Genomic DNA, 19,843 nt, shown 5'->3' on the forward strand with positions numbered 1-19,843 from the left:
CTGAGCACTGAAGAATTGATGCTTTCAAATTGTGGTACTAGAGAAGACTCTTCAGAGTCCCTTGGACAGCAAGGAGATCAAATCTGACAATCCTAAAGGAAATTAATCCTAACTATTCATTGGAAGGACTGATGCTGAAGCTGACGCTCCAGTATTTTGGTCTTCTGATGTGCACAGATGACTCACTGGAAAAGCCCCTGATGCCGGGAAAGACTGAGAGCAGAAGAAGGGGGTGACAGTATGAGATGTTTGGATGGCGTCATCAACTCAACATGAATTTGAGCAAATTCTGGGAAATAGCAAAGGAAGGGAAGCCTGGCGTGCTGCAGTCCATGGGGTTGTGAAGTGTCGGACAGGACTTAGTGACTGAACAACAAGACAGTCACCATCCAAGGACATTTCTGATAAACACGTACTCAGCATGTCCTTGACCTCAACGTGCTATGTCTGGAGCTTTGAATACCAGGCTAAAGGATAAAAGATTCATACTTTATAACTAGTGGAGAACTAGAAAAGATTCTGGCCACAGAAAACAAGGTATCAGAGTGAAGGGCTGAGGTAATTTTGTGCCAGCTGAGGACTGAGTTGGACTGGGAAGATTGTGGGATCACAGTCATTGACTGAAGTGATGGGAACAAGGGTAGATATGAGAGTATTTATGAAAAAGCATCACTGAAAATTGCTGTCCATTTTGTTATAGAAAGCAAAGCAAGTGTCAGGTATGAATATGGAACTGTGTTTTTCCAAGTCTGGTTCTTGGACCAGTTAAAGAACCCAACTCAGGTCCACTTGTCCAACATAGAGCAAAGACAATGTACTGACATCGAGTCCTAGTGAAGGAAAGTACAGTATTTATTGCAGGGTGACTAGCAAGGAAAACAGGAAGCTTGTGCTCATAAGACTGGAACTCCTTAATAGTTTTCAGGGAAGGGTTTTTAAAGGCAGCATTAGGGGTACACACACAGGGTATGTGATCAGTTCATGGACATTCTTCTGATTGGTTGGTGGTGAGGTAACAGGGTGATGTTTTGAGAATCTTAATTATCAACCTTCTATTTCCATCCAGTCTGGGGTCTACTGCTTGTGGTCAGTATGTAATCACCATCCTCCACTGGATGTGGGGCGTGGTAGTCTTAGTTTCTGTAGAACAACTCAAAGATATGCACCAGATTGTTATCCGTATCCCTTCAGGACGAACTAGGAGTCCTGTGGCTCTGTTGTTCTAATCATTAACTACGTGAGCCTTCTCTTTGAAACTTGAGGAAGGCCAAACAAGAACGGGGGCTTGGAGAGGTTTTTGTACCTGGAAGGGCCTCGAAGATCCTACTCAGTTTCAGTTCCCCCTTTTCTTTGATGCTCCTCAATCCTGAGAGGAACAGGGGTGAGATAATAAAAGGAGTACAGTTTTGGATAGAGAAGTTAAAAACTCAGTTTAGGGGGTGACTTGCCAGGTTTCAGATCTCTGGCATTAAGATCATCTGGGCAGAGTTGGGGCTTGTTAAAAACAGATTATGTGGTCCTGTTCCACACTGTTTAGTTCAGAATCTGTGGATAACATGGTGCCTATGTGTTAGAAAGAACCCCAGGTGATTCTGAAGCATTCTAAAGTTTGAGAGCCTCTGACTTGAGAGATTCAGTCCTTAGTGATGAAAAGTGTGGTGATACCATAAACAGGAATCAAAGGCACTATAATGACGAGATGCTCTCAGGGAGATGCCAAGGACAAAGATGAGTTCCAGTTACCCCAGACTGCTGGGCTGGCCAGAGTGGAGTGGCCCAAGGGAGGAAGACTGCTGGTCTCCTAGATGGCTTCCACCTGGCATCACATGTGTCAGGAGACAGGACCGTAGTTCTCAGGGGAAGATAATATGTTCACCTGCTAATGAGTTTCAGCTGAGCCCTCTTGGAAAAGTGATGGCTTTCTCTGCCATAGCAGGACATTTATTTTGATCATACTTGTTCCAACAATGAGACAGAAAATAATTCTGAAAATTATCAGAATTGCTGATAACTGATAATTGCTGATAACTGGGCATTTCAAGTTGCCCACATGCTCTCCAGTCACAGCCAATGGGGAGCAGGATGGTGCTGGCAAAGGATGAGCTATTCCCCTTTAGAACTAATGTGCAGTGTGCTGTGTAAGGAAGCAGAAATAATGATTTGATGGACTGTCCTGGGTACTCTTACACATCATATGTACTCGAGCCTTTAACAGAACAAAATGTATTGTTGACACCTGATGACGTGTCAGCTCTCCTTCCTGAGCTCAGAATAATGGCTTCTACAGAGTTGAGGGGCGGGGCTAGGAGGTAGGAGCTGAGTGGGGGCAGTTCTTCACTTTATGTAAAATATCTTGCCTATTTTATCAGGGATCAGATTATGACACAAGATTAATAACATATTTCAAACAAGATGATTGATCAGTGAGAGCCAGGGAGGGAATCAGAGAGTTGGAATTCTGATTTGACAACTGTTTGCTAAATATCTTCATTTCCTTTCATGGTTTTGCTCTTTGTCACATAGAAAGTTCTCACATCAGATTGGTTGAGTTAATTCACTCATTTATTCAGCTGATGTTCTTTGAGGACTTAGCAGTAAACCAAAGCCCCTGCCCATGTGGAGCTTATATTTAGAAAGTAGAGAAAAACACTACTGCAAACAAACAAATATGTCATAGTGCTATGTGATAGCCAGTGAGCTGAATGAATAAAGCCATGGAATGTGTTTAAGAAAAGGTTCCAAGTATGTGAAATGGAACCTACACAGTTCTTGGGGCCAGAATGAGCTAGGTGCATTCATGAAAACAGGAGAATGGTCAGAGTACCATGGTGAATCAAGGGAGAAGGGACAAGAACCTAGGTTCCTCTGTAATTTATGATGCCCTTAATTTATGATGTGCACATTTTCATGATGCTTTACTCACCTAAACCACTCACATGTAAACAGAACTTAGACACCAACTTAAAACTTTGTTCAAAGGTAGTTGCCTTAAAATGCAGGGTCCTCCTGCATTTTAAGTTGGAGTTTTCCAATGTTAAGTGAAAGTGCAGTCACTCAGTTATGTCTGACTCTTTGTGACCGCATGGACTGTAGCCTGCCAGGCTCCTCCATCCATGCAATTTTCCAGGCAAGGATACTGGAGTGAGTTGCTATCTCCTTCTCCAACATTAATATTCTATCATATTAGAAGAATAAAAAAAAAAATCAGAGTCCCAGGACAGAAAGCAGCTATGCCTTTGATTTTCTCCCATTAACTTGGTTGCATTCATGCCCACTGTCCAGAAAATATCAATACTTCTCTTCAAAAGGACTTTTGTCTTCTCCTTAGCAGCTAGAAATAACTGTCTTCTCTCCTGAAAAACAGAGTCTTGATTGTATACTGGTTGGAATAAACACAATTAAATGAGGAAGAAAGGGGGTGATTAGGGAATTATACATAATGGCTGTTAGATTGGCTCCCAAATCCAGTTCAGGATGTGAATGTCTCTCTTGGAAAAGGCTGTTCTGGGAAAGCACTAATTCTGGTGAAAAAGTTGGGGAAAGTTGGGGCATGAGAAAAGAGGAAGACCTTTATAAGTGGTTTGCAAGATTACCTACCTACTGTTGTGGTGAGGAGTCCTGGGCTGACCAGGACTACTGTTCCCAGTGACAGGGCAAAGATCAGACCTCCGGCTGAGTGGGTTGGCACAGCTTTCCCCAAGACAGTAGGCAGCCATGCTTGCACTTGACAATTCATGTCTATAAATATTCATTGAGTATCTCCTGCGTGTGCAAGGCTGATGGGGACACTGGGGGCAGGCAAGCGATGAAAGGGTAGCATACAATGGTGAAAACCTCGTACTTCTTCAGGAACTACCTGCAAAGTGAGACAGTGCAGAGGGAGGATACACACAAAGGGAGAACTTTGAATGCAGGCTGTGAGAGGTACTGAAATGGAGGTTCCTATCTAAGGAGTATGGAACTAGAGACATTCAAAGTCATATGTTGAGAGGATGAGTTTGAGTTGACTTCAGCATGTCTTAAGCAAACCCCTCTGCCAAGTGCCATGCTATGTCCAGGAATCACAGAGAGGTCAGAGTCTAGTGAAAGAGACCAGCCTATGGGCAATAATTGTAGTTTGAACAGAGCAGAGTGATACCACCCCCAGCCTGAGTGGGCTGTTAAAGAGAAAAGACTTTCCAAAACTAGAGATTTTGAGATGGTGCTTAAAGGATAAATATGAAGGAGCCTGGGAAGTGGATGTAGGCAGGAAAAAAAGAAACATTTCATGTGAAGTGAAAAATAGCAAGAACAAAACTCAGAAGGTAACAAGCAGTTTTGGGGATATTGAGAGGTGGGACAGGAATTCATTGGAGGTGGGGTTTGGAGGGGGTGGGGCTGGTCACAGAGGACTTCACATGTCGTGTTAACGCTTCCCTCATAGCTCAGTTGGTAAAAATCATCTGCCTGCAGTGCAGGAAACCTGGGTTCGATTCCTTGGTCAGGAAGATCCCCTGGAGAAGGAAATGGCAACCCACTCCAGTATTCTTGCCTGGAGAATCCCATGGACAGAGGAGCCTGGTGGGCTACAGTCCATGGGATAGCAAGAGTTGGACACGACTAAACAACTAAACCACCATTACCAAAAATTATACCCCAGTGAAATGCCTTCAGGAATGCAAGGGTTAATTTTATGTAAGCCTAAATTTATAATTCTTCAGATGGATTTCATATCCCTAATTTTTTTTGTCATTAGGATCCAGCTATATTAACAATTTATAATTTATTTTTAAACCTTTGTGTATAAAATTACTCCTTTGAAGTTAAAGGCACATCTTGCCAGAATCAGATTGAGAACTATCATTGGGTGCTACTTCCCACTCAAGTTCAGATGCACACCTGTCATTTATCAAAACCAGAATGTGAGTATGAAAATTGAAAGAAAACATGAAAAAATCTGTCATCTGCTATCCCTTGTGACTCACTTGCTTCTGCACCAGTGACAAGTTCCTCTTCCACCCAGTTTTTCAAGCCTTTCTCCTGGAGGGATTAACCTTCCACCTGCTTCTTCATCACTTCCATGCCCAGTCACCAAATCCTAGCCATAAGTAAGTAAGTAAGTGAAGTCGCTCAGTCGTGTCCGACTCTTTGTGACCCCGTGAACTGTAAACCACCAGGCTCCTCCATCCATGGGATTCTCCAGGCAAGAATACTGGAGTGGGTTGCCATTTCCTTCTCCAGGGGATCTTCCCAACTCAGGGATCAAACCCAGGTCTTCCACATTGCAGGCAGATGCTTTAACCTCTAAGCCACCAGGGAAGATATTACTCAAACCTGTCTCCTCACAAACACTGCCATTGGCCTCATCTGAGCTATTATTGCCTCTTGTCAGGATTTCTGTAGAAGCTTCCTGTTTTCCTACTGTGTTCCTGCCTTTGTCCAATTGACTCTCCACAAAGCAGTCAGAGCAATAATTTTTAAATCAAATCTGATGGTGTCGTTCTCCTCCTTTAGCCCTTCAGTGGCTCTTAGGCCAAACACTGGAAGGGAGCTCAGCCCACCAAGGCTTAGCTCTATCTGGTGCCTGCCTTCTCTGGGCGCATTTCCTACTAAAGCCTACTTAAGCCATGCTGATCTTTTCAGTTGCTAACTTGGTTAAATCCTACTGTCTCTCAGGTCTCAGCTAAACCTCATTTCTTCAGAGTGAGCTTCCCTGACTGTTGGCACTTTTCACCCTTGCAATTAATGATGAATTGTGTGGTTTCATATCTAGTGCTCATTACCCACCTAGACTGAGTTCCTAGAGTCAGGGCCATCCTGCACCTTGGGCTGTCCTCTGGCCTAGCACCAGGCCACCATGAGACTAACAATATATATTTATTAGAGTATGTGAATAGCCATATCCCACACATGCTTCTCTGTATCCAGAAGACCCTTCCTTCAGACCAAAAATAAAAGGAAAACCTCCTATTGTTAAAAACCAATTCAAAACCATCAATAGTATCATTACCTATCATCCTGTATCCTGAGAATTGACTATTTTAAATAGGATCTTGTAGATGAGAGAAATTAAATAAAGGGGCACAAATAAGGGGTACCTTGATGGGTGCTTACACTTTGATAGGGTCCAGGGTGAGGCTAGAAACTTAATTTATTCTTCACCCAGTGATGTTCAGGTTCTGGGTCTCACTGGACTTCCGATGCTGCACATTAATTTACAGTGTGTCACTAATTGTCAGGCACTGCTGGTGTCTGCTCACAAGCACATTTCTCTGCTATGCAGTCCATGTTAAAACCCTATATCCCTAGGGTTGGGGACCATGAAATCAAAGGTCAAGAGAGCTTATGAACAGTCTGAAACAAAATCGTCAGAAATTATCATTTTGAACAATTCATTGATTACGTTCATCTGTCCTCAGGTACTTTTTCAGTCTCTGTGTATTACTAAAGTAATTTTATTCACTTCCTAAATCTTTTGCTTTTATATTTGTTAAATTGATTTCCCTGAAGCTTCTGAATCCACATTGAGGTTACACTGTTTTCCCCACAGCTCCAGTTCTAATGGCAGAAGTTAGACTAAATGGAGACAATGTAACATCACAGAGCAAAGTTATGTTTAAACTAAGTAAAAGCCTCTTAAATATGAAATAGACTTTTAAGTGGTTAAAGTAGAGCTAATTAAGTAAACTAGGTGTCACTAACAGAAAATGAATTGACATTTTAAAGAAAGCAAAATAAAACAAATTGCTTAAAAAAAAAACTGTTTAAAACTTGTGAAAGCACCCCCAGGGAGTATAAAAGGGAACCATTTGTGAACTAGTACATGCAAAACATTTCTCTCTAACCAATTTGTCTTAGAGTATTATTTAGAATATTTATTGAAAATGAAAGAGATTGAAATTTTAGAGATTGAAAATGAAAAGGAACAAAATAAAATTAATGAAAAAAGTGCCAGAGAAGTAGATCACACTTAACTACTCAGAACAAAATTTTTTTTTAAAGTTATGATCTGAAAATACGTCATAAATTCCAAAGCACTCATGAAAAGCTACAAGACAGCTCTTTTGTATGTAAAAATTATCTCCAAGCTTCAGTTCATTCTCAAAAGGGGATTAATGAAAGCTTAAATATGCAAAAAAATTATAAAGTTACACCAGCCATGGTACACAATATATGGGAAAATTTGTGACTAGAAATGTTTATCTTTGGCTTTGCATGCTAATACCCATCATCCATTTTACTGTAAGAATGTGGGATCAAATTGTGGTAAGTCAAGTAAAAATGCACTCTCCTGATTTTTGTTGCTGAAATATCACCGTAAGTAACTCAAAGGAAAAGTAGGCTCTTCTTTATTCTGAGAAAGGGATATTTAAAATTCCTTTCAGTGTTTGCAAAAGGTAAAAATTAAGTTCACTTACTATTGCAATTTCTTTCTGCAGATGTGCTTCCAGAATATTAAAAAGTATTTTTAGATTTTTGTTAGTGTTTAAAATTTTCTTTTGATTGAAGTATAGTTGATTTACAATATTGTGTTGGAGTCAGGTGTACAGCAAATTGATTCAGTTTTATATATATATATTTTCAGATTCCTTTCCATTATTGATTATTACAAGATATTGAATATAATTCCCTGTGTTATATATAAATAAATTCTTTTTGCTAAAGTGTTTAAGCTCTTTACACTAAGTGTTTAGATAAAGTCATTTTCGAAAAGGCTTTTTTTCCCCTTCTTTTTCATGGATAATTACCTGACTTGGCTTTGTACCATGCACTTTTGTTAAACCTCATTTTTATATTTATATGTGCTTTTCTCTGATACCATCTTGGTATGACTTTATGATACTGCCACTGAAGACTTTGAAAGTTTCCATACTTCATACAGTTGCAGACATTAATTTATCTCAAATGTCAGAGGATGTGAAACCAAAGGCTAGATTCTGTAGAACCAGAACTGCCATGCCTGCAATCCAGGCAACGATTTGGTCTCTCTGCTTACCACAGGACCATCTGTAAAAGAAACAGAACTAAAGTACCCTTTTAAACAGGGCTAGTTCATCTAAATCATTTTCCCAAAAGTCCTTCTAAAATCTGAGAAAGCTAGTACCTCATTAATCAAATGTTTAGTTGAAGTTTACTCTAGTAGTAGAGTCAAATTAGTTGGATCTTGGCAGGATCTGCAACAGGTGTGTCTGTCCTGTAATTCTGATTTAATTGTGGCCATTTGATTTATTGAGTGCCAACTTCTCGGAGCCCAGATGAACTGCTTCCCTTCTCCCTGGGAGACCCACATTTTTGTTAGGCTATGTGGACAAATGCAAAATGGACTCCAGGCTTTGATCCTACCTATATTTCAAGAGTTTTACTAAGGGGTATCCACTCCTCCTGTCAAGTGCCCCTCAGGACAACATATTTTCTCACCTTCTCAGCATTCCCTCACCCATCCCTCTACTGCTTCAGTCACCTCTTTTTCAGCTGCCCTCTACTCCAGGGAAAATGTCTTGAGGCCAATCACTAGACCTTAAGTCTGGAGAACATGGAGTCTCTACTGCCACCCAAGAGCATCAGCGATACTAAAGACCTTACTTTATTTGGTTGATTGGTTGATGCTGATTGGAGGAGAAAGATGAAAAGAAGCCAGAGACCACAACTGTCCTGGTGATTGGCTATCTTTAGTACAGTTCCAGTTGGGGATTGACTACTCTGGATTTTACCTCCAGAATTAGGGGAGCAGTCCTAGGAGAGCAATGAGACAGGGTACCCATGACTTGGTGCCACTTCCATGAGCATTTTTATGGTGGAGTGAGAGCCAAGGAACTGCCCTGACCTGACACTGCCTGTGTGTGTGTGCTCAGTGGTTCAGTGATGTCTAACTCTTCTGTGGCCCCATGAACTGTAGTCTGGCAGGCACCTCTGTCCGTGGAATTTTCTAGGCAAGAATACTAGAGTGGGTTACCATTTCCTACTCCAGGGGATCTTTCTGACCCAGGGATTACTGCCTAATTTCCTGCAAATGTGTCTGACTTTACGGTTGGAGTCAAAGTTGTGAGAGGGTTAATCTGTGTCTGGCGGTCTATATAGCTTGTTTAAAATAATGGGCTTATTAAGGCTGAGAAAACTGAACAAGTAATGAAAGGATATTCTGGAGATCAAAGAGGAAGAGCTGAACTAAGTTAAGGGTGCGATTGTTATATTGCCAATGACAGTAATGAAATCCCTGTGTCTATCATGGATTGAACATTTCCACCTGGACTGCCACTTTCTAATTCGGATGGGGACTCTGATAGCTGAGCGGTCACACATGTTGTCACATGTCTTTCCTTTTGCCAAGAAGTCATTGTTTCTGTCTTCCTTCTCTGACTAGGTGTTAGATTGGATTGAAAACCACGGCGAGGCCTTTCTCAGCAAGCACACAGGGGTCGGGAAGTCTCTGCATCGAGCTCGGGCCCTGCAGAAGAGGCATGATGACTTTGAAGAGGTGGCTCAGGTGAGATGCTGTGAATGGTTGTATGTGTTTGGATTCTGGAGAGGGAGACCAGGGCTGTGGCTTTGGTGTTTGGTAAGGCATTCTGGGCTGCCTTCCTGCCTGATGCAAGGAGATCCTTGTTTTGAATCACTAGATGAATGGTAAATAAATATTTGTCAGCTGTGGACAGTTGCAGTAGAAAGAGTAAGGCAGGGAAGAAGTAGCTGGGCAGGGTATCAGTACAGGATGATAACACTAACTCCATGCTGTCTCTCCTTACTGAGGTAGAGGAATTGGGTGTAGAATCCATTGCCAGTTTGCTCGTGTAAAGTACAGGTCAGAGAGAAAAATAGAGTGGGGAGGCTTCCCCTACCACAGGCATTACTTTTCCCTGTCTGGCCAACATGTAATCTCTTGATACAATCCATCTCTCCCTGCTTCTGCTTCCTGATTAGACTGTGTCTTTATGAGAGAACAGAGTGTTGTACCTTCCAAAAGGCTCCTGCTTTTAGGAGGAGTGTTTCCTCTGGGAAGGGGAGCAGTGGGTGTGGGCCACAAAGGAAACACACACATGCAGGTGTAGTCACCATATCATTGCCCTGTAAATAGGCCTCTAGAGATGGGTCTCATATTCTGGAAATGAATCCTTGTTCATGTCTTCCCTGTCCCCATTCTGGGGAAAGGAGTGGACAGTGAAGCTGCCTAGCATCCTAGAATTTGTCAGCCACATAGGAAAACCAGCCCTGATCACAATGAAGGCAGGTGGATGGACAGTCGGTAGCCAGCTGCCTCAGCTCTGATTTGTCCTCTGCAGTGTGACCACCATGCTCAAGTGATGAGGAAGGAGGTGTCCAGGCAGGAAAGGGCTCTCTCTTTCTTGCTTCTGTTTTCAACCAGGTGAGGGCCCCTGGGAGGAGAGAAGTGGATTTGACCTAGAATTAGGTAATTCCTGAGTTAGAGATCAGTGTCAATCAGTGAAAGCATTAGAAACCGGTCCTGGTTGTTATGGGCTGCTGGTTATGGTTATGAGACAGTCACGAAGGGCATCACACATGGTATGAAGTCAGAGGCTGGGGGCCACTGGTCAGCAGCACTACAGAGGGTCATGATTGAGTACAGAAACCTCTTTCAGCTTCATGATTTTATTATTCTTTTAATCCAAGGCTGATATGACAAGGGAATTCTGAGCTCCAATTTTCTACATTCTGGTTTAAAAACTGTCTTGAATCAAAGCAGGAAAAGAGCTGTCTCATCTGTCACAGTGCCTGGAAATAAGCCCTTCTGCAGGAAAGAGCAGAGAAATGGCAGACGAGTCCTCCTTCATCCTGCAGATGGCACTCTTTCAACAGCCTATGTAGAAGCTGAGCTGTGTGAGGAAGGGAGCCTCAGTCATGACAGCCTGACAGGCAGATAGTGAGGGGTCGAGGCCAGGGGACTCACCAACAGGTGTCTCTGCAGGCCTTTCTAGTCTAAGCTGCTGAGGTTGTCCATGTTCAGATAGAAGAGCTGGGGACCAGGAGACCCCTTCTGGTCCAGACAGATACTTGACTCAAGTTGCCCATAAACTTATCAAATGACTCAGGCCATAGAGTAAATCAGATTTTTTAAAAACACTTATTACATACATACACACACATTCACACATTATATATGTGTGTGTGTGTGTGTGTTGCATGTTAAATGTCACTGGCGGTATAAACAAGCATAGGAATGGAATTGCTGCCCATAAAAGCATAGCAGTCAGGGGACAGATGCATCCATATCTGCTCAGGAGGTAGAATGGGCAATGGTGCTGCCATTTTGTCCTGAGATATTTTCTATAACTCAATAGGGGAGTATTCAAATGCTTGTGGTTTAGAAAGCAGCTGTGCCCACTCTGTTAATGGTCTGCTTTAAGACCTCATTATCTGAAATGCCAGACTCTCTGTAATCTGGTTTAGTCAAAAATTAGTAAGCATTTACATTCAAATATATATTTTTTAAAATCTCAAAGCCACAAGTCACGTTTAAGCAGCTAAGCACTAGTGCAACATTTTTGAAAGAACAGACCATTCAAAGAAAGAGTTAAAGAAATATTAAAAACACAGTCACAATTAGGTACTTCATTCAGGAATCTCTGGTTAGTTATTTCTCTAGCCGATCCTTGCTTTTCCTCAACCTTGAATACATTTTTAAAAAACCTCATTCTGAGTCTTGGGGTCAAAAATAGGCATAAAATGGAAGAGAAACATTTTATTTTTTAAATTTTTTTTTCCTGCAGCTGTTTTTATTTTTATTTATTTATTTATTTTTTATTAGATGGAGGCTAATTACTTTACAATATTGTAGTGGTTTTTGTCATACATTGACAAGAATCAGCCATGGTTTTACATGTGTTCCCCATCCCTATCCCCCCTCCCACCTCCCTCTCCACCCGATCCCTCTGGGTCTTCCCAGTGTACTAGGTCCGAGCACTTGTCTCTTGCATCCAACCTGGGCTGGTGATCTGTTTCACCCTAGATAATATACATGTTTCGATGCTGTTCTCTTGAAACATCCCACCCTCGCCTTCTCCCACAGAGTCCAAAAGTCTGTTCTATACATCTGTGTCTCTTTTTCTGTTTTGCATATAGGGTTATCATTACCATCTTTCTAAATTCTGTATATATGTGTTATGTGTTAGTATACTGTAATGGTCTTTATCTTTCTGGCTTACTTCACTCTGTATAATGGGCTCCAGTTTCATCCATCTCATTAGACCTGATTCAAATGAATTCTTTTTAGTGGCTGAGTAATATTCCATGGTGTATATGTACCACAGCTTCCTTATCCATTCATCTGCTGATGGACATCTAGGTTGCTTCCATGACCTGGCTATTATAAACAGTGCTGTGATGAACATTGGGGTGCACGTGTCTCTTTCAGATCTGGTTTCCTCGGTGTGTATGCCCAGAAGTGGGATTGCTGGGTCATATGGCAGGTCTATTTCCAGTTTTTTAAGAAATCTCCACACTGTTTTCCATAGCGGCTGTACTAATTTGCATTCCCACCAACAGTGTAAGAGGGTTCCCTTTTCTCCACACCCTCTCCAGGATTTATTGCTTGTAGACTTTTGGATAGCAGCCATCCTGACTGGAGTGTAATGGTACCTCCTTGTGGTTTTGATTTGCATTTGGAAGAGAAACATTTTAGTGGACCTACTAATGACCTTGCCCCTAAACGATATTCAAAGTATAATCAGCTAACTTATCAGAGTAGTAGGGTTGAGTAGAATAGGATAATTCATAGAGATGGATAGCCTGTATCCTCAGAATTGGACAATTGCACTCAGTTTCCATGTCCCATCAAGTCTCTGTGTAGGGCCCTGTAGAAAATAAAACAAATGCATAGTTTCTGTCTTGAGGAACTCACAGTCTAATGAAAAACATGCAGCCAGAGTATTCTAACCCTCTAAGAAGTCCCACAGTAAGAGAGGAGACATAATCTTTACTCGTTTAGGGTTTTCAAGGAGTGCATCTAGTGAAACCAAGATAAACCCTTAGTTCATTTGATGATCCAAAAAATATGCCTGCCTAATGGTAGTATAGTGACCTTTGGAGTAAGTTCCATCTTTCTTGTCACGCCTGAGATGGTAACCAATTATAGCAGCTGCAAATGCAAGCAGAAGGAAGAGCGGGGAGAGATTAAGTAGATACTTTTTCACACTCCAGTTTTTTAGAGATGATGAAAGCTTCTTAGGCAGGATGGAAAAAAATAGTGAGAAAGAAAGCCAGGAAAATGCTGATAAATTAATATCATGAAGTGGGCAAGTGGAAGAATGTGAAACAGCAGAGAAATGAAGGACAGTCTTACCCTTTGGAGCTTGCCTGGCACTCTTCCCATTGGGGTGGACTGAGTACATTCCTCTTTCTCCTTCTCTCACTAGGGAGAAGTTACTGGCATGAGCTGATGGGAGGGGTCTTGTGACCACTGTCAGGAAGAAGATGTTTTATATAGTGGATAATTCCCAAACAAGGGTTTTTAAGGTCATGTTGTATAGACTTGATGTGGAAAATTGAAAGGAGGTCAGAGCCAATATCCAAGATATTATATAGAGCCTGCCAAGAACTTCTTATCAAGACTATGAATTGCCCACTGCCCCCGCCACCACTTTTGCTGCTTCCTGTGTGAAACAGCAAACTCAGAAGAATTGGGAGTCCATTCTTAATGGCTAAAGTTCTGGGTGGCACACTGAAAGATTCAGAAGCACAAGTGGTGTTTCTATCTCTTGCTCCATATGATGGTGGTGACTATGAGAAAGAAGGGAGGCTGAGAAACAAATGATTTCCTGTGTAAATGATGTTTTAAAAAGTCTTCTGGACAATATCCTGCAAAGCCAGGATGATGGACTTCTGGCAAGGGGCAGAGTGCATCTTGTAAAGATTGAGAAAGATGTGCTTTGGCAGGAAACCTTGTTGATCTGTCTAGAAGGATTTAAGTGAATTTTGAAATGGAAGGAGAAAATTACCCCAGTAAAGCCAAAACCAGATATGTGAGGCCCACAGGTGACACAGAAAGAAGCATTTTCTGAAGGAAATGCCCTTAGGTCAACTTAAGTTAGAAAAAATACAAAAATACAGATTGTAAACAGTATTAGTAGTCTATCTTATCCATTTATCAACAAAAGGCATGTGTAATAAGTAAGGTACTTAGACTTTAACACAAGATAAATGTAAATATTCCTGAGACTTTAGGGTATTAAGCATAAGTAAAAAATGGCAATTGTATAAAGTTTTCTGTTTAGACTCTTTTCATAGGAGGGCTAAGGATATATCAGAAAGGTTCTTATCTGTATGAAATCTACAAGCCTGAGGGTAGTAAACAATATGAAGAAATAATAGAGATTAAAGGAGAGCAAACAGAAAGCCATGCTTGTGACTCGAGAGGACCATAGTCTCCTCTGTTAGATGGAGGATATGGGAATGTCTGATATGATTTCAGTTCTGGCTCAGGGAAAACTATAGTGGTTATGAGAGTCCTCAAATTTCCTGGCATCTCCTGTAAATTGTGACACTGTAAATAAAACATTAATAAGTTGATGAAAGCAAAGCATTCCATTAATACAATGTTGAGAGAGGATCATTTTAGAAAAGCTTGAAAGACTCTCAAGAACCTTGACCTTTAGATGAAAGAGTTTAGACATTTCTCTTAAAGGGGAATAATAAAGACATTTGAGTGATGGTGCAAATTAAAATATAATCTCTAAACCAGAGAAATAAGAATTTCTTTATGCACCATTTAGATCACATAAGAATATTGTGCCTAGTTACAGAAAATATATTTTCAAAAGGATATTGACAAACTGTGCTATGATTGTCGGAAGCCTGCCAAGATAGCGACATTGAAAAAACTGGATATGTTCAATTATATGTTCAATTATGTTCAGTTATTTTGAGTAAATATTTTTTTATGGAAGGTTGGGGTGGGTGGAATTTTGATAGTTGAAATCTTCCTGTAGAAGAGATAGGGTGAAAGGTATTGTGAAACTAACTTTAGCTTAACTCACTTATCATCTCCAACCCACAATTGCTCTTTTATACACTATTCAAAACCAGAATGAAATGTCTTGTGATGCAGTGTGCTTCTTATCATGGGAGGCTTACATTAGAGGCAACTCTTTCTCCTTAAATATCCTCAAGTTTTTCCCATCTTAAACAAACAAACAAATGAATAAAAAGAAACCCTACTTCCCATTTCTCCTTCCCTTGAAAGCCCAAGTTCTTAAGAGAACAGTTTATAGTTGCATGAGCACTTACTTTCTTACCTCCTAGATGCCCTTTGACCTCTGCCATTGGGCTTCTGTTCTCTCTAACCAACAGAGGTTAATCTTACCAAAGTCTCCACGTGAACGTTTCTTTTTGTTTGTTAAATCCAAAGGATACTTTTCAGATATTAATTGGTATTCCTGAAGCATTTGACCCTGTCAGCCACTTTTTAAATTCCCTTGTCGTCAGCCTTCCACAACATCTGGATCTCTTGGTTTCCACATGACTTTCTTACTGGTCCTTCTTAGGCTCTTCTCCTTTTCCTCAGGATTTGTTCCCCAGACCTTCTCTCTCACTTTACACTGCCTGCGTGATTTTGTACTCTTTCCCACTCTCAGTTGGCCTTGTGCTCTGATGGCTTCCAGATCCACATCTCATCACTGATCTCACCCTGTGCTTCCTGTTTGAAAACCCACTGGCCTTCTGGACATTTCTACTTCAATTTTTCAGAGGGTTCTCCAACCTAATGTGTCCAGAATTTATTTGATCATTTCCTACTCCTTCCAGCTCTTACCCCTGTGTTCTCTGTGCCAGTGAACAGCACCAACTATCCAGCTGCTTGAGCTAGAAATGTGGGAGTCATTCTTGACTCTCACTCCTCCTGAATCCTTCACAAAATCCTACTGACTCTATATCTTGAGCGTCCTTTTTCTTCCATATTCTTTACCACTGCCCTAGGTCAGAGTCTCATTATCTCTTGATTGGATTACTGTAGTATTCTCCTGTTTTCCCTGACTCTAGTCATGGTTTCCTTAAATCCATGCACAAATTCCTACCAGAGTGGTTTTCCTAAAATGCACATCTCAATATGCTACTCCATTTGTTATGGTACTCATAGGAGTCTTCCCATTGGGATTAAGTTCAAACTTTTTTTTTTTTTTTTTAAACAGCTTGGCTCTTATTTTTCTGTCTATGCAGAATTTCTCTAGTTGTGGCAAGTAGGGGCTACTCTCTAGTTGCAGTGCATGGGCTTTTCATTGCAATGGCTTCTCTTGTTGCAGAGTATGGGCTCTAGAGCTCAGATTCAGTAGTTGTGGCACACAGTCTTAGTTGCCCCTCAGCATGTGAGGTCTTCCTGGACCAGGGATCAAACCCATGTCCCCTGCATTCAGAGGGAGATTCTTACCATCTAGACTCCCAGAAAGTCCCTCAAGCTCTTAATACTATAGACCTTTTAGAACCTGACTGCTGACTTCGCTGGTTTTACCTTTTATCCCTTCTATGCTCCCTCTACCCCACTCTATTTGCTGTCTCAGGGTTTTAACTGAACAGGTGATACTCCTAAGTCTCAAGGCAGTCTCCTTTTTAATCCTTCCTGGTTCTTTAACTACCCTGACCAACTTCTGTTCATCTTTGAATACTCATCAGGTGTTACCTCTTCTTTCTCCATTTTGAGGAGATCCTAATAGCAACAGTACTAAAGATAATAACATGGACAGAAGAGCCTGGTAGGTTACAGTTCATGGAGTCGCAAAGAGTCGGACACAACTGAGTGACTAACAACAACAACAATGATAATAACAGTAACACTGAGTACTTTCTATGTGCCAGACCCGGTTCATTTCGTTCTCATAACATCCCATGAGTTAGGTGTTGACATTCCCATTTACAGACAAGGAATCTAAGGCAAAGAAGTAAAATAATAGCTCGAGTTGATAGAGCTAGTAAGTGGTGGAACTGGGATTCAAATCCCAGTAGTCTGACTCCAGAGCCCTGGCTCTCAACCCTTTTGCTGCAAAGTCTCTTGATTCACAAAAGCTTTGGATGTCTCTGGGATCAGACCTGGCAGGGTGCTCAGTTCCACCCCAGAACCAGTTCCCAGTCCTTTCTGCGTATGAATCTGGGTGACCCCTCAGACAGCCACGTTACCCTGTGGCCACAGAACTGCTGAGTAACACTCTTTCCCTCCTTGTGTCTAAGAATTCCCTTGGATTCCAGGGTTACCCACATGACCCCCTGTGACATCGTCTTATCTAAAAGTTTTGTGTGACCCCAGAGCTGTGGAATCCTATGGCTGCCTCTCACTTTTCTCTGCCTATCCTCTGCCTCATCTGAAACACATGTACCCATGGTTGGTCATAGCTCACTATGTTCTCTGCTGGAGCTTGGCCTATTTAACAATTAACTTGACCAGTATCTGGCCTGAGTCTTCATTTCCATTTCCTAGCAAAAAGTGGACTCCACTTGACCCAGACCAGGATATTATTTTGTCTCTTTCTTTTTACCTTATGCTAAAGTCAGGCTATTATTAACAAAACCGCCATGTTTTCAGGCCACATCCTCCTTGATAGCTCCACAAGCCTATTTGAGACATCCCTCTCAGTTGTGATTTTTACAATATAGTAAAGAAAAGTGTAGCATTTGCAGTCAATCTGTTCTTTCCTTTTGTTGACCTTGGATCCTGTGATAATCAATTTCCCTGAGACTCAGTGTCATCTCTAAAATGGAGATAGTGATACCTCCCCTGAAGACCGATGTGAGGGTCAGAAATAACACATGGAATGTGCCTGATAGAGAATTTGCTTCTTTGGAGGTACCTGGTGAATGGTGGCCTCTGTAGCAGCAGTAGTGACCCTGGTAGTGGTGGTGACGGGATACTTCCAAGCCTCACTCCCCTCCAGGAAGGGTTATCATGTACCGTACTGTCACCTTTCAAGACTCAGCCTGGTGTGGTCTGTGTGTGCTGTGCTAAGTTGCTTCAGTTGTGTCCAACTCTGTGACCCTATGGACTGTAGCCTGCCAGGCTCCTCTGTCCATAGGCAAGAATACTGGAGTGTATTCCCATGCCTTCCTCCAGGGAATATTCCTGACCTGGGGATCAAACCTTGTCTCAGGCATCTCCTGCATTGGCAGGAAGGTTCTTTACCACTGGCACCACCTGGGAAGCCCCAGGTGTTGCCTGGTCTGCCTAATTATGTGGAAAAAGTAGGCTTGTCATTTGAGATGGGCCTGGTGCCAACTGGAAAGATCAACTACAGGAACTAAGCTTGGTCCTCAGGTTAAGCATATGGAAGAGGGGTCCATCCAATATGACCAGTCAGAACCATGGAAAAGCAATAGAGTAATGGTGCATCCTGCCTTGGGGTGATAGGAGGTACCAAGCATTGGGCATCTGGGAGCCAGTATATTCAGAGATCCGAGGAGGAGGATTGGTGGTTTGCATTGAGAAGACTCTTAACAGATAGCAAGCTCTCTTAACAGCTAGCAGGCTTCAGTTACTGAGCTGCAAATCAGAGGAAGGTTTGTTAGGGCACCAGGTAAGGCAGGGATGCGGTAAAAGCCGTATTATCAAATGTAAACACGAGGGCAAGGCTGGGTTAGCTGCCAGTGAGACCCAATATGGAGGACTAGCCTGTTGGTAAGACATGTGATTCCATTTGATTTCTGTCATGGGACTGAATCTGAGCCTGCTTGGGCCCTCAGCAAAGGGGAGAGAGTCTGGGTACCAAGTGAGAGCACTCTCCCTTCTACAGGGTTCTCTGCCTCAGCGGTCTTCCTTAGAGGGGCCCCAGGTGTGTGGGCACTACTTCCACAAGGTGACGACATATTTGCCTTGCACAGTGAGACTAACACGCTGGTGGGAAGAATCAAGTTGCTGACCTCAGAGAGCACTGATGTGGTTTAGAAAGGAAACCAGGAAATCTGTTGCAGAGAAAAGCTTCCTCTTCTGCCCGGTATTGATTCTGAAAGCAAGCCATGTATTACCATGTCTTCCAACAATTGATTTCAAACCATATCGACGTCCTTTCTCTTCCGCCTTTTTTCATTTCTGTGACACTAGGCCCACAGGGTAGGCATCTGGAAGCCAGCATTATTGTAGCTGAGAGAGGGAGACCGTGATGGATTGGCATATGGGGGGATGTATGCAAATTATAAATGAAAATATTTCTCCTGGATAAAAACATTTTGAGAAGTATTTTAAACCTGTGCTATAAGCACGTAAAAATAAGTAATAATAATAACTGCCATTTACTGAATGCCTACCTTTATAAGAAATATCTCATTTCATCCTTGAAACAATTCTATGCAGTAGATTTCAATGTTGTCCTCAATTTCCAGATGAAAAAATCAGGCCTAGAGACGATCATTCAAGTGTTGGAGACAAGCTTTGAACCCAGACAGTCTGACACCAGAGCCCATGTTTCCAGCTCATATACATTCAGAGTAATGGGGAAAACTGAGCTTATTCAACTCTCATTTTATATTTTTTCCAAATGAAGCTTCTATTTTATTTTTTAAAAATTTCTAATTACAAAACCATACATTTTCAATATAGAAGTACAGGCAAGCAAAAAGGAACAAAAATATTTTACCCACTCAGTTGTCTTAGTTGCTAATACTTTGGTATTAATTCTTTCAGATATTTATTCTTCCATTATTTATACATATATGTATGTTGGTTGTCAGCTCTTCTCACTTAATGATATATCCATGGTAATGGATAAATATCTACAGTGGTTTTGTTTTTGTTTTTTGGTGATGAAATCTTTTATATTAAGACTCTTTACTCTTTCTCAGATTCTAGTAACTGTAATTATAGGCTATTAAAAGTAGGTACAGTTATAAGTTGGTAAAGAGAAGCAAAATAAGCATTGAAAACAGAGGACTGGGTTTAAGC

At 41.6% G+C, this 19,843-nt stretch overlaps 1 protein-coding gene across 21 annotated transcripts in view; it reads left to right on the forward strand.

Moving 5' to 3' along the window:
- Positions 1-19,843, forward strand: part of KALRN (kalirin RhoGEF kinase) — a 668,360-nt gene that overhangs the window by 306,697 nt on the left and 341,820 nt on the right. For all 21 annotated transcript variants that reach the window (XM_070466100.1, XM_070466108.1, XM_070466101.1 and 18 more), the window contains exon 10: positions 9,341-9,463. In XM_070466100.1, the coding sequence (XP_070322201.1) occupies positions 9,341-9,463 (123 nt within the window). The remainder of the gene's footprint in view (positions 1-9,340; positions 9,464-19,843) is intronic.

The sequence above is a fragment of the Odocoileus virginianus genome, chromosome 4 (assembly GCF_023699985.2).
Source record: "Odocoileus virginianus isolate 20LAN1187 ecotype Illinois chromosome 4, Ovbor_1.2, whole genome shotgun sequence".
Taxonomy (NCBI): domain Eukaryota; kingdom Metazoa; phylum Chordata; class Mammalia; order Artiodactyla; family Cervidae; genus Odocoileus; species Odocoileus virginianus.